Raw genomic sequence first — 13572 nt, forward strand, 5'->3', positions numbered from 1 at the left:
GATTCAAGGCCTCCAACCCAACCCAAATGTTGGAGATGGTGCAGACGGTTTGTGTTTCAGCAGAGGTAGGAGGGTGAGTGTGTGAGACTGGGATTTACTGTCTGGGGGAATGAGCAGGAAGAATGTTCCATAGAAACTAGAATTGCCTGTTCTGAATTTCTATTCTGTATTCACAGTGAGTACTTCTGTAAACTCCAGTGCACTGATTGCGGAAAGAGCTTTAACCAGTTCCACAACCTGAAAAAACATCGCACCATTCACAGCGGGGAGAAACCGTACACGTGTTCTGTGTGTGGACGAGGCTTCACCTGATCGTCCAACCTGGAGAGACACAAGGACGATGGAGAAACCGTGGAAATGTGGGGACTGTGGGAAGGGATTCAATTACCCATCCCAACTGGAAACTCATCGACGCAGACACACTGGGGAGAGGCCGTTCACCTGCTCCGTGTGTGGGAAGGGATTCACTCAGTTATCCCACCTGCTGACGCACCAGCGAGTTCACACTGGGGAGAGGCTATTCACCTGCTCCATGTGTGGGATGAGATTCACTCTGTCATCCAGCCTCATTGAACATGAACTTGTTCATACTGAGAAGAGACCTTTTAAATATTTTGACTGTGACAAGAGTTTAAAAAGCAGAAATGAGCTGCTGAAACTCCAACGCACTCACACTGGGGAGAGGCCGTTCACCTGCAATGAGTGCGGGAAGGGATTCACTCAGTCATCCAACCTGCTGACACACCAGCGAGTTCACACTGGGGAGAGGCCGTTCACCTGCTCCGTGTGTGGGAAGGGATTCACTCAGTCACCCAGCCTTATTGAACATCAGCTTGTTCACACTGATAAGAGACTTTTCAAATGTTCTGTCTGTGAGAAGAGCTTTAAAAGAAAAAGTGATCTCCTGACACACCAACGCACTCACACTGGGGAGAGGCCGTTCACCTGCTCCGTGTGTGGGAAGGGATTCACTCAGTCATCCAGCCTACTGATACACCAGCGAGTTCACACTGGGGAGAGGCCGTTCACCTGCTCCGTGTGTGGGAAGGGATTCACTCGATCATCCCACCGGCTGAGACACCAGCGAATTCACACTGGGGAGAGGCCGTTCACCTGCTCCGTGTGTGGGAAGGGATTCACTTATTCATCCAGCCTTCTGACACATCAACTCGTTCACACTGATAAGAGACCTTTTAAATGTTCTGACTGTGAGAAGAGCTTTAAAAGAAAAAAGGATCTACTGAGACACCAACGTACTCACACTGGGGAGAGGGCGTTCACCTGCTCCGTGTGTGGGAAGGGACTCACTCGTTCATCCTACCTCATTGAACATCAACATGTTCACACTGATAAGAGACCCTTTGACTGTTCTGTCTTTGAGAAGAACTTTAAAAGAACAAGGGATCTACTGAGACACCAACGTATTCACACTGGGGAGAGGCCGTTCACCTGCTCATTGTGTGGGAAGGGATTTACTCTGTCATCCAGCCTGCTGATACACCAGCGAGTTCACATGTGACTGCAGGGGTTGGATTCTGCTGTTATTGCTGCTGTTAATCACATCAAGGACTGAACCGTGTTCATTCTGGCAGTTGGGGGCTGTTTCTGATGTTAATAATCCATTTCACTGGACTGCAGTATTAGAATTCTGTACAAGTGTCAAATAAATCAGCTTTCTTTTAAACACAGTTTTTCTAGTCCTTGATATCTCGATGATAAGACAAGGTGATTGAGGACTTGTGATGAAGTGAGTGGAATCCATCTTTGAACTGAGTTCCTCCACCTTTTTAAAAGATGGATCTACAAGATGTCCAAGGCTGACAGGACAGAAAATTCTTTTATATCACAGGGTCCACTTCAATCAGCCTGAGCAGATTTCCACTACCCTTGTGTGAAAAAGAGATTCCTGATTTCACTCCAAGACGCCCTAGCTCTAAATTTAAGTTTATGACCTCTTGTTCTGGATTCGCCACCAGAGAAAATAGTTTCTATTTCTACCCTATCGAATCCCTTTATAATTTTAAAAATCTGGTTCAGATCACCCCTCAACCTTCTAAACTCAAGGGAATGCAAACCAGATTTATGCAACCGGTCCTCATAATTGAACCATTCAAGCCCGAGTATCATTCTGGTGAATCTGCACTGTCCCCCCTCCAAGGCCAATATATCCTTGGTGAGGATCAGTACTCCAGATGGGCTCTGACCAAGAGTCTGTGGAACTGAAGCATCACTTCCTCCCCTTTGTATTCCAGCCCTCGAGATAAAGGCCAACATTCCATTAGTCTGTGATTTTTTAAATCTGTGCACTAGCTTTTAGTGATTTGTGTACATGGACACCCAAATCCCTTTGCTCCTCCACCGTTCCCAGTCTCTCAGTTTAAGAAAATACTCCAATGTTTCCTTCTTGCATCCAAAGTGAATGATCTCACACTTCCCCACATTAAACTCCACCTGCCACAGTTTGTCCATTCACTTAAACTGTCTCTTTGTAACTTCCTGCTCTCATCTACACCACTTCCTGTGCCTCCTAACTTAGTGTCACCTGGAAACTTGGACCTACAACTCTCTATTCCTTCATCCAAGTTATTGATAAATATGGTGATTAGCTGAGGCCCCAATACAGATCCCTGAGGACAACACTTCTCACATCCCGCCATTCAACGAACGTTCCCTTTGTCCCTGCTCCCTTCTCCGACCTCCCAACCAATTCCAACACAAGTCACAAGGTCACTTTCAATTCTGTGCACTTTTATTTATTCTATTAATCTATTGCGCAGAACGTTATCAAATGCCTTCTGGATGTCCATACAGACAACATCCATAGACACCCCCCTGTCCACCTTGTTAGTTACCTCAAAAAATCCAACTGGATTAGTCAAAGATGACCTGCACTTCTTAAATCTATGGTGACACTCTTGAATCAGCTCAGACTTGTTCAAGTGCTCAATCATTTTGTCTCTGATGATAGATTCCATTAACTTCCCCACAACTGACCTTAAACTGACAGGTCTGTATTTTCCAGGTTTGTTCCTCCCGCCTTTCTTAAATAACGGAGTGAGGTTTTCAATTTTCATCTCCAAAGGCACAATTCCTCAGTCTGGAGAGCTTTGGAAATTATGACTGATGCATCTGCAATTTCCCCACCGGTTTCCTTTAATACCCTGGGGTAGAAACCATCAGGTCCTGGAGATTTCATTCTTTGTTGCAGTTATTTATTTATCCGATTGTGTGTAACAAGACTGAGAGTCCCAGCACTGACTGTGTACACAACAGGACTGAGTGTCCCAGCACTGACGGTGTATGTAACAGGACTGAGTGTCCCAGCACTGACGGTGTATGTAACAGGACTGAGTCTCCCAGCACTGACGGTGTACGTAACAGGACTGAGTGTCCCAGCACTGACCATATATATATATATATATATATATATATATATAACGGGACTGAATGTGCCAGCACTGACTGTGAACATAACATGACTGAGTGTCCCAGCACTGACGGTGTATGTAACAGGACTGAGTGTCCCAGCATTGGCTGTGTGTAAAACAGGGCTGAGTGTCCCAGCACTGAATCTGTGTCTAACAGGACTGACTGTTCTTCCAGTATACATGGGCTGTGGTGGAGATAAATGGGTGGGGTGGAATCCATGATAGGATGGAGTGACATGCGGTTGTCGGTGAAGATTAAATCGGTTGGAAGAGGTTACAGAGACAGGGAGGGGGCGAGAACCATGGAGGGATTTGAACACGAGGATGAGGATTTTAAAATCGAAACGTTGCCGGATCGGGAGCCAATGCAGTAACACACGAACAGAAACTTACCGTTCACTGCCCAGCGAGTTCGCAGAATCCGCCAGTCAGGGCACAGGTGCAAATGGGAACTGCTGGAAGAAGACACACACACATCTTACAACAGAGTACGTGAAGGTTTCAAAGACCACCTCCCTCCCTTGTCTGAGGCCACGATCGCCGTCTTCTCCATCTCCCAAAATCAATCTGCAGACTTATCCTCCCACTGCTTTCTACTCACCGAATTACAGCTTCCAGATACCCAGCACCACCCACTTAATAAATGATAATAATTATGCGGAGAGAATAGAGAAGCTGCGATTACTCTCTTTGGAGCAGAGAAGGTTCAGGGGCGTTTTCCAGAATGGTACCGTGGATGAGGGACATCAGTTACCGGGAGAGACTGGAGGAGCTGGGATTGTTCCCCTGAAAGCGGAGACGGTTAAGGGGAGATTTAATAGAGGGGTTGAAAATGAGGAGGGGTTTTGATGGAGTCGATGGGGAGAAACTGTTGCCACTGGCGGGAGGGTCGGTATCCAGAGGACACAGATTGAAGGGAATTGGGAAAAGAGCCAGAGGGAGATGAGGAGAATGTTTTTTGGCAGCGAGTTGTTCCGATCTGGAATTCACTGCCTGAAAGGGCGGTGGGAGCAGATTCAATAATAACTTTCAAAAGGGAATCGGGTCAATCCTTGAAGGGCGGAAATTTGCGGGACTGTGGGGAAAGAGCAGGGGGGAGTGGGACTAATGGGATCGCTCTTTCACAGGGCCGGCACAGGCGCGATGGGCCGAGCGGCCTCTCTCTGTGCTGTTTGATTCTCGCTCACTTTTGGGCTCCGACCCACGGCCCGTTTGACGGGGAGGCGGGAGAGTGACTCCCCCCCGAGCCCAGCTCGACACCGGCCGCTGCCAGAGTGTAGATTCAAGGGGCCCGCAGGAGGCCCCGAAGAACTCCGGCGGTCTCCCCCTCCCCTCTCAGGCCACTCCCGGGTGCGGGCCCTCCCTCTGTCGGCCTCGCCCCCGCCCACAGCACCGCCCGCCCGAGGACCGCATCGTCATCCTCCCGGCGTCGGCCTGTTGCTAAGGGAACGCGGCACAGGGACAGCGCGGAGCATGCGCGGCGTCCCTGGGGCCGGTGCGGCACGTACGCGTTGTGACCTCAGCGCGCAAATGTGAGTGACGCCGCAGCGTGTCACGTGATGGGAGGAGTCAGCCCAGGAGCATGGGGGGAGGGGAGAGCTGTCAATCAAAGGACCCGGAGTCAACACTCACTGCGCACAGAATTTGTTTAAAAATGCAAAACGTGCAAGAATGAAATCAAAATAGAATTGAACAAAAAAAGGAAAAAACTTTAAATGTAAAATTCGCAATTAAAAGCAGAAATGTCCAAACTCACATCAGGCTGATGGTCTGGCCCCTCCCGCCACTGTTCGTCGTCTCCACCTGGGGCATAGTATGAGCAGAATGTTTGAATGTAACTTTTTTAATGCAGAGGGTGCTGGATTTATGGAATGCACCAGCGAGGGAGGCAATGGGGCCTGATTGTATCAGCAAATTCCAGAGAGTTGGCTCAGCACCTGAAAGCGGGTACTTTGGGATATGACAGCCGAGAAATTGGGATCTTTAATTTTTTTTTGAACATGTGCACTAGTTTTTAGTGATTGTTGTACCTGGCCACCCAAATCCCTTTACTCTTCTACGGTCACTAGATTTTCACCATTAAGAAAATACTCCTATTTCTCACCTGATGCCTGCAATAGATGCTCTTTGTATAACTCCCCACATCTGTACTGTCCGTCTGTATTTCCACTGTTCACTGTCCAGTAAAAACAGCCACGGTGAGACAGTTTTTTTTTGATATTTCAAAATAGTCTTTATTGCATAAAATTTATGGATCCACACAGTTCAATGTAAATATCACAGTTACAATTCAAAACAATACAATACAGATCAGACACACTACCATTCCATCATTACAATTCAAAACAATACAATACAATACAGATCATACACACTACCATTCCATTATTACAATTCAACACAATACAATACAGATCGTACACACTACGATCTCACCATTACAATCCGAAACACAATACATATCTTCAAATACGTGCTGTACAATACAAGGTGAAATCGCCTTACACAGTGGCCTTTCCCCATAGAGCCTTTGTTTAAGCCGGAGCTTGCCTCAGTGCGTCCCACAGCTTGTACTCCTGGACCTTGGAGTGTGCCAGTCGGCAACACTCGGTCGTGGATAGCTCCTGCAGTTGGAAGACCAGCAAGTTTCGGGCCGACAAAAGGGCCTCCTTCACCGAGTTGATGGTCTTCCAGCAGCAGTTGATATCTGTTTTGGTGTGCGTCCTGGGGAACTACTCATAGGGCACAGGGTCCTGTGTTACCGATCTGTTGGGAATGAACTGGGACAGATACCAACGCATCTCTCTCCACACCTTCTGCGCCAAGGGAAAGTCCACCAGGAGATGGACGATGGCCTTGTCTCTGCTGCAGCCTCGAGTGCAGTCCACGGTAGTGATGAGATGCTGTGCGCAGGAAAGACTGTATTGGGATGGCCCTTTTCACCATCATCCAAGCTACATTCTGGTGCCTGTTAGTCAGTTCCGGTGACGTGACGTTCCACTAAATGGTTTCGCCCGCCTTTTGGGGGAACTTCCCGATTGGATCCATCCTCTCATTTCCCTGCAGGAGCCTCAGAACATTCCCTGCCGTCCACTGTCTGACGGCCTTATGATGGAAAGGGTTCCCCTTCAAGAACTTTTCCAAAGGTGGTGGGGTACGGGCCAACTGGGCGGGACGTCCTGCATCTGCTCGGCCAGCGTGGCCAGACACAACCTTCTCAGTGTGGGGACTGTCACTACCTTTGGTATCAAACCCCAAACTTACTCCATTTGATTACACGGCTTGCGGTTGTAACAGACAGAGCTGCAGCGTTTCAATTTACACTCATCTGAAGTTCCCTTGAACCACCCCTTTATATAACTATCTTGGCTCAAATTTAGAATCTGACTACTTTCTATGAGATTTAAACCTTTGTTGATCCGGGTCAGTAAAAATTCTCCGAACATCTTCTGCTGGTGGGAACTCGAGGGTCTCGGTGGACAAGGCGGCCAATCAGTGATTCGGGCCAATCAGTGATTCTGGCACTGGACACATTTCCCTCTTTAATTCGGCCTTTTGTTTGGAAGAGCCCTGGACTATGATGGGTGTAAACCTTAATCTTCTGAACTCCAATGATGTGGAGGGAATTAGAGAGGGCGCAATACATTGGAAGTACCTGCCTTGCTCATTCTGTGTAGTTTAGCTCAGCTCCCTGGAAAGGAGTCGATGTAAAATTAATGGGATTGGTCTCAGCATGATGGACCCACCCAAGCATGGCGACGGAACTCGCAGATCGGGAACGGGGATCAAGGGCACAGTCCTTTGTATAATGGGGGCGGCAAGCATCGGACCAATAAGAAGTCTAGAATTAAGGGTGGGGATGATGTTGGAGTGGCTCTCTGTCACTGCCGTTCAACTTCCGCTCGAAGTAGCCCATACAGGGGAGCGGCAATTTCCATTTAGTCAGAGATAAAATCCCCACACAACCTGTCATACCCAGAAAAAAAGTGCAGGGAGGTCTCATCTGTGGGCCGTGCTAAGGACGTGATAACCTTGACTTTATCCTGGTTCACAGACCGGGACCATGCGTCTGGGATGACACCAAGGAAATTGATCTGCGATTCCGGAACCAGTTCCAGTGAGTAAACATTGCTGCACAGCAGCTCAGAGAGGAAACGATCTCCGGAACTCCCCACTGGAGTTTGAAATTACATTAATATTTTACCGGTTAGTAACGGTCCGGGTGTTGGTCCATTATTATTCTGTTCTGGTCAAAACAAATGTCCCAATGAACAGGACGCTGTCTGACCCTGACAGCTCACCCTCAGTCCATCCCACCGGGCAGTGTGTGTGATGGGAAATAATCATCAACCGAAAAGGAGGATTTGATTTTATTCATTTCAGGATTAAACATTTAATATTGAAACGATATTATTTCCAGACTAATAACAGCAAAGCGTTTCATGTTAGACTCGCATCTTGCATCATTTCACAACACCACATTTGTCGGCTAAAATATAATTCCTGTCTGGTATTTACAAATTCATTTGAAGTATTGGATTGATATCAGTGAACTTATTGATGTCAATGGATAGTACAATCAGGCGCGGTGAATAACGGGCGCCCGATCCGCTACCGCCCATCTACTCCACTGCCAAACCGGAAAATCTACTCCAATTAATCTTCAGACGTTTCTATGATTTAACTAATCTAACAATTAGATTCAGTGGGTATTTCACCCCGTTCTTCAGCTCCTCTCTGAATTTAGTCTGGGTCACAGCATAAATACACGTGTTGGTGCAGGAACTGAGAAGTTGAAGCATGAATCCGACTGACTCAATGTCACTGGCCGGATAGTACTGGGCGTTTGTTATACGCAGAGAGATAAAATAAAAAATGAATGTGCTCCATAACAATATAAAACTGCCTGATATACTGAAGAGTAAAATGATGGATTTCCTTCTGTTCTCCATCTCTGGATCCTTGTGATTCTCTCCATTGCTGCGGCCCCGGAGTCCCCTGCGGACTCTACTGGCCGATAAAATGTGCCTGGCGGTGAGAACATTGAACAGCAATATCAGAATGAATGGGAGACAAGGCATTAACACAAGATTAAACAAGTCAAAGGCTTCCCATGCGGGTGAAGTAAAAAAGGCCGTTTTCCAGACACAACCCCGGGGTACATTGTCCATTATATATTCCGGACCAAATACAAAGTACCAGGGAATGTTCAGTAAACAGCTCAGCGCACTCACCACCGCGATAAAAGCAGCCGCCGTTTTCTCGGTGCAATATTTTGTTTTCAGCTTCTGACAACAAATGGCCACAAATCGATCAAAGGTGAAAATCACTGTGAACCAGACAGAGGCCGCTGTGGCTGCTACACTCAGGATGACAATGAGACGGCACACGGGGGTAATGGTCAAAAATGAAACTGGGAAATAAATATCAGCAATGCGCTTCATTATGACATCGGTGATAACGACCAGGAGATCGGCCGCCGCCATTCCCACCAGGTAGCGAGTGATACATTTGGAGAGTCCGCACTTTCCTCGGGACAGGATCACAATCGCCACCAAGTTAACTGTAAGAGAGAGAAAAGGAAGGAGAGAAATTACTGATCAGACCTGGAGACAAAGGTGCAGTTTGAAAGGATCTGGGGTGAAATTTCCAGCTTTGTTGCTGCATCAAATGTTGGAAACTGGTTAACAGACCTGGGCAGGGCTTTCGGGCAGAGAATTGTTTTTAAACACAAATGTCAGTAATCAATTGGGAAATTGATACAGGAAGTAAATAAAGTGAGCATCGCATTACCTGGAAGAGCCGAGTGAGGGCGCAGTTCCAGCGGGAAAGGGAAAAGTGGCTTCATGTGCCGATTACATCCGGTTTTGCGTTCCAGACAGAAGGGAAAGTGATCCATGGTCGAGAAGGGACACGGGAAGATGCATCTGGTTTGTTGCTCTGGGCGGAGAGAGACGACAGGGGCTCGCACAAAACGGGAAAGACCGAGATCCGCCACGGTGAGTTTTAGATTTCGGATCGGACTGGAAGAGGCAGCTGGAGACGGAGGCAGTGAGTGAGATTGGGAGGGTGACAAAAAAAGGACATGGAGGAGGTGGAGGGGAGTCAGCAGCATATGGTTTGGAAAACGGGTCAACTGAAGCAAACGGGTGAGGAGACAGAGGATTCAGTGCAGTGGGAGGAGAGGCTGAGATTCACAGGGAGAGACTGCAGCAGAGTGTTCGAGGAAATCGAATCGATAGGTCCCAGTAACACAATCCAATTACGAAGTGCAACCATTATTTTTGAGTGATTATTGTATGCACTCTCTCTGCTCTATTTCTCAAAGCCGCTTTTCACATCCGAGTAAATCCTAACATCCTGCGCCTGCTTTCTCTTCACCAGCCCCATGTTCCAACGATCGTGTTCTTAATGTCAGTTTGATAAATGGTTAAGTCTCTGTGAACGGTTTAATATTTCTACAGATCATCCCGTTCTCCACCTGTTCACCTACACTGCTCACTTCATCGACAATGCATGGGATAAACAGAGTCGAATGCCTCTTCCAGATTTTATTCAAAATAAATTAAATTCCTATAACTGTAATTAAAAAGTACAGCGTTAGATGGCGGCATTGTTCAATTAACGAAACGCCAAAACGACCGCTGCTGCTGAAGATCTAAAGATAAATAGAAGGGCTCATGATTCCAACAGATAAAACGGAAACTGATACAACACAACATCAAAACATTGCATTTTACAGTGAATTCATCCTCAGTGAAGCAGAGAATGAGATGTGAAAGAATCAGCAGCAAACACAGTTCAGTAACCAAACATTTGATGCGGCGTCAGATATACACAGAATGAAATAATATTTCATAACTGTGATAGCCAATAAATACATTGAAATCCCAGTTAAACTGAAACATGTTATTGGGGAGGGAGGACATTGCGCTGCCTCCTTGTAAAACTGAGACCGTGAGCTGTCTCATTATCAATCACTGAAAACACATTGATGAAAAAATATTCCAGGACAGGTTAGTTCCAAAACATGAAACTGTTAACAGCTCCTGATGGCCTGATACCAGCTCTTAGCCCAGACACCCGATTCCAATACATTCAGTACAGAGAATAATCCAGTAACAATGCCAGGTTTGGATATCCAAGATCGTAACATCTGTCATGCAGCTGCTACAAGAAAAAAGAGCAGTCACTTCGCACAGAACAGTCCACTGTGTAATACATGATGGAAGAAAAAAGAATGCCAAGTACAGCAGCAGAGTTAATATCGATTAACACCATTAAGAGCTGAGATAATGGCTTACCTGGAACTCCAATGGCTGCGAGAACAGGATAATAAATGCATTCTATCGGATACATTACTGAATATCCCATTTCTTTGAGAAGCAGTGACTTCTGTTGGCATGAAAACCGCAGCTCCGGCAGGCAGTCTGAGTGGATTCATTATAGCGATCCCTGATTTATACAGGGGGTAAATCTCCACTGACACGGTCATACCCCTGATCATTGCTATTCGTTACAGTCATTTGAACAAACACATTACATCAGCAGCTTTGGCTCCGATGTAAATGATGATGTGGGTAAATCAAAAACATCTCAAAGTCCAGGGCATTATCTTAATGAGACCTCTCTCAGGAATAAAGTTAAAAGCTCTGCTCAGAAAGGACTGGTCCAACAACAATGAGCGGCTTCATTTACAGTTTTCATATAATTGTATTGATCATGTTCACTCCTGCCGATTCATTAAAAAATTATCGATTTCTCCACATTGTACATTGAATCCAGGTACAAAAGCAAACCCGTTTCACTCAGTTCCTGCAGGTTCCCAGTTGAAATAGGGATTTTGAGTCTCTGACACGAAGACAGCCTCTAAAAGGGACCCCATCCTTTCAGGCAGTGTTTCGCAACCTCTGTTCAAAAAAAATATCCTTCTCATTTCCCCTCTAGTTGTTTTGCCAATTATTTTAAACCTATGACCTCTGGTTACCAATCCAGTTGCCAGAGTACACAGTTTTCACTATTCGCTCTATAAAAAACTCTCATTAATTTGAACACCTCTATTAGGTCTCCCCTTAACCTTCCCTGATCTAAGGAGAACAATCCCAGCTTCTCCAATCCCTCCACATAACTGAAGTCACTCATCCCTGGCATCACCCTGGTAAATCTCCTTTGTACCCTCTCCAAGGCCTTGACATCCTTCTTAAACTGTGGTGCGCAGTGTTGTACACAATACTCCAGCTGAGGCCTAACCAGTCTTTGGTAAAGATTTAACATGACTTCCCTATTTGTGTATTCAATGCCACTATTTACAAACCCATGTATCCCATCCACTTTCTTAAGCGCCTTATCAACTTGTCCTGCCACTTTCAAAGATTTGTGAATACACGCCCCCAGGTCCCTCTGCTCTTCCACCAACCTCAAAATAATATATTGAGTTACATAGAAACTACAGCACAGAAACAGGCCATTCGGCCCAATTGGTTTATGCCAGCCTTCATGCTCCACACGAGCCTCCTCCCTCCCTACTTCATCTAACCCTGTCAGGATACCTTATTCCTTTCTCCCTCTTGTGCTTATTTAGCTTCCCCTTTAATGCATCTACGTTATTTGCCTCAACCACTCCCTGTAACAGCGTATTCCACATTCTTGCCACTCTTTGGATAAAGAAGTTTCTCCTGAATTCCCTGATTCGATTTTTTTAAATTTATTCGTTCATGGGATGTGGGCGTCGCTGGCAAGGCCGGCATTTATTGCCCATCCGTAATTGCCCTTGAGAAGGTGGTGGTGAGCCGCCTTCTTGAACCGCTGCAGTCCGTGTGGTGAAGGTTCTCCCACAGTGCTGTTAGGAAGGGAGTTCCAGGATTTTGACCCAGCGACGATGACGGAACGGCGATATATTTCCAAGTCGGGATGGTGTGTGACTTGGAGGGAAACGTGCAGGTGGTGATGTTCCCATGCGCCTTCTGCTCTTGTCCTTCTAGGTGGTACAGGTCGCGGGTTTGGGAGGTGCTGTCGAAGAAGCCTTGGCGAGTTGCTGCAGTGCATCCTGTGGATGGTACACACTGCAGTCACTGTGCGCCGGTGGTGAAGGGAGTGAATGTTTAGGGTGGTGGATGGGGTGCCAATCAAGCGGGCTGCTTCATCTTGGATGGTGTCGAGCTTCTTGAGTGTTGTTGGAGCTGCACTCATCCAGGCAAGTGGAGAGTATTCCATCACACTCCTGACTTGTGCCTTGTAGATGGTGGAAAGGCTTTGGGGAGACTTCCCTTATATTTATGAACTCTAATTTTGGCCTCCCTCACAAGAGGAAACATTTTGTCTACACTACCAAACCTTATCACGATCTGAGGAAAGAGTCCCAGCGTGTTCATCCTTTCCTGATCAGGATAGCCTCTCAGTTCTGGTATCATCCTTGGGAATCTTTTTTGCACCGGCTCCAATGCATCTATATCCTTCCTGTAATATGGAGACCAGAACTGTACACAATACTCCAATTGTGGCCTAGCCAAGGCTCCACACAAGTTCAGCACAACTTCTTTGCTTATCAATGCTATCCCTCTAGAATTGTACCCCACAGCTTGATTTGCCTTTTTAACCTGCGTCGCTACTTTTAATGATATGTGTATCTGTGCTCCAATACTTCATTAAAATTTCAAAATCTAGTTATTTCATAAAATTTAAGGATACACACATTTCAATGTAAATGTCACAATTACCTTTCAAAACAATACAGATCGTGCACACTATGACCTCATTACCTCAATTCAAAACACTGTCCATATCTTCGAGTACATTCTGTACAATACAAGGTGAAATGGCCTTACACAGTGGCCTTTACTCATAAAGCCTTTGTGTAGGCTGCAACTCACTTCAGTGCGTCCATCAGCACATAACCCTGGACCTTGGAGTGTGCCAGTCGGCAACACTCGGTGTGGACAGCTCCGTCAGCTGGAAGACCAGCAGGTTTCTGGCAGACAAAAGAGCCTCCATCACCGAGTTGATGGTCTTCCAGCAGCAGTTGATATCTATCTCGGTGTGCATCCCGGGGAACTGCCCGTAGAGCACGGCGTCCTGTGTTACTGAGGTGTTGAGGATAACATAAGAACATAAGAAATAGGAGCAGGAGTAGGCCAATCGGCCCCTC

The 13572-nt window shown here is 46.5% G+C and overlaps 1 protein-coding gene across 1 annotated transcript; it reads left to right on the plus strand.

Annotated features, from left to right (window-relative positions):
• On the plus strand, window positions 1-1632 carry LOC137318387 (zinc finger protein 271-like). The gene is made up of 2 exons (XM_067981277.1): window positions 1-73; window positions 177-1632. Exon 2 carries the CDS (start codon window positions 341-343, stop codon window positions 1517-1519), a length of 1179 nt encoding a protein of 392 aa, XP_067837378.1. The 5' UTR covers window positions 1-73; window positions 177-340; the 3' UTR covers window positions 1520-1632.
• The last annotated feature ends 11940 nt before the right edge of the window (window positions 1633-13572 follow it).

The sequence above is a fragment of the Heptranchias perlo genome, unplaced genomic scaffold, assembly GCF_035084215.1.
Source record: "Heptranchias perlo isolate sHepPer1 unplaced genomic scaffold, sHepPer1.hap1 HAP1_SCAFFOLD_70, whole genome shotgun sequence".
Classification (NCBI taxonomy): domain Eukaryota; kingdom Metazoa; phylum Chordata; class Chondrichthyes; order Hexanchiformes; family Hexanchidae; genus Heptranchias; species Heptranchias perlo.

What these genes read in the sequence shown, in the direction of transcription:
- LOC137318387 (XM_067981277.1), top strand. Translation starts at nt 341, where the DNA reads ATGGAGAAACCGTGGAAATGTGGGGACTGTGGGAAGGGATTCAATTAC.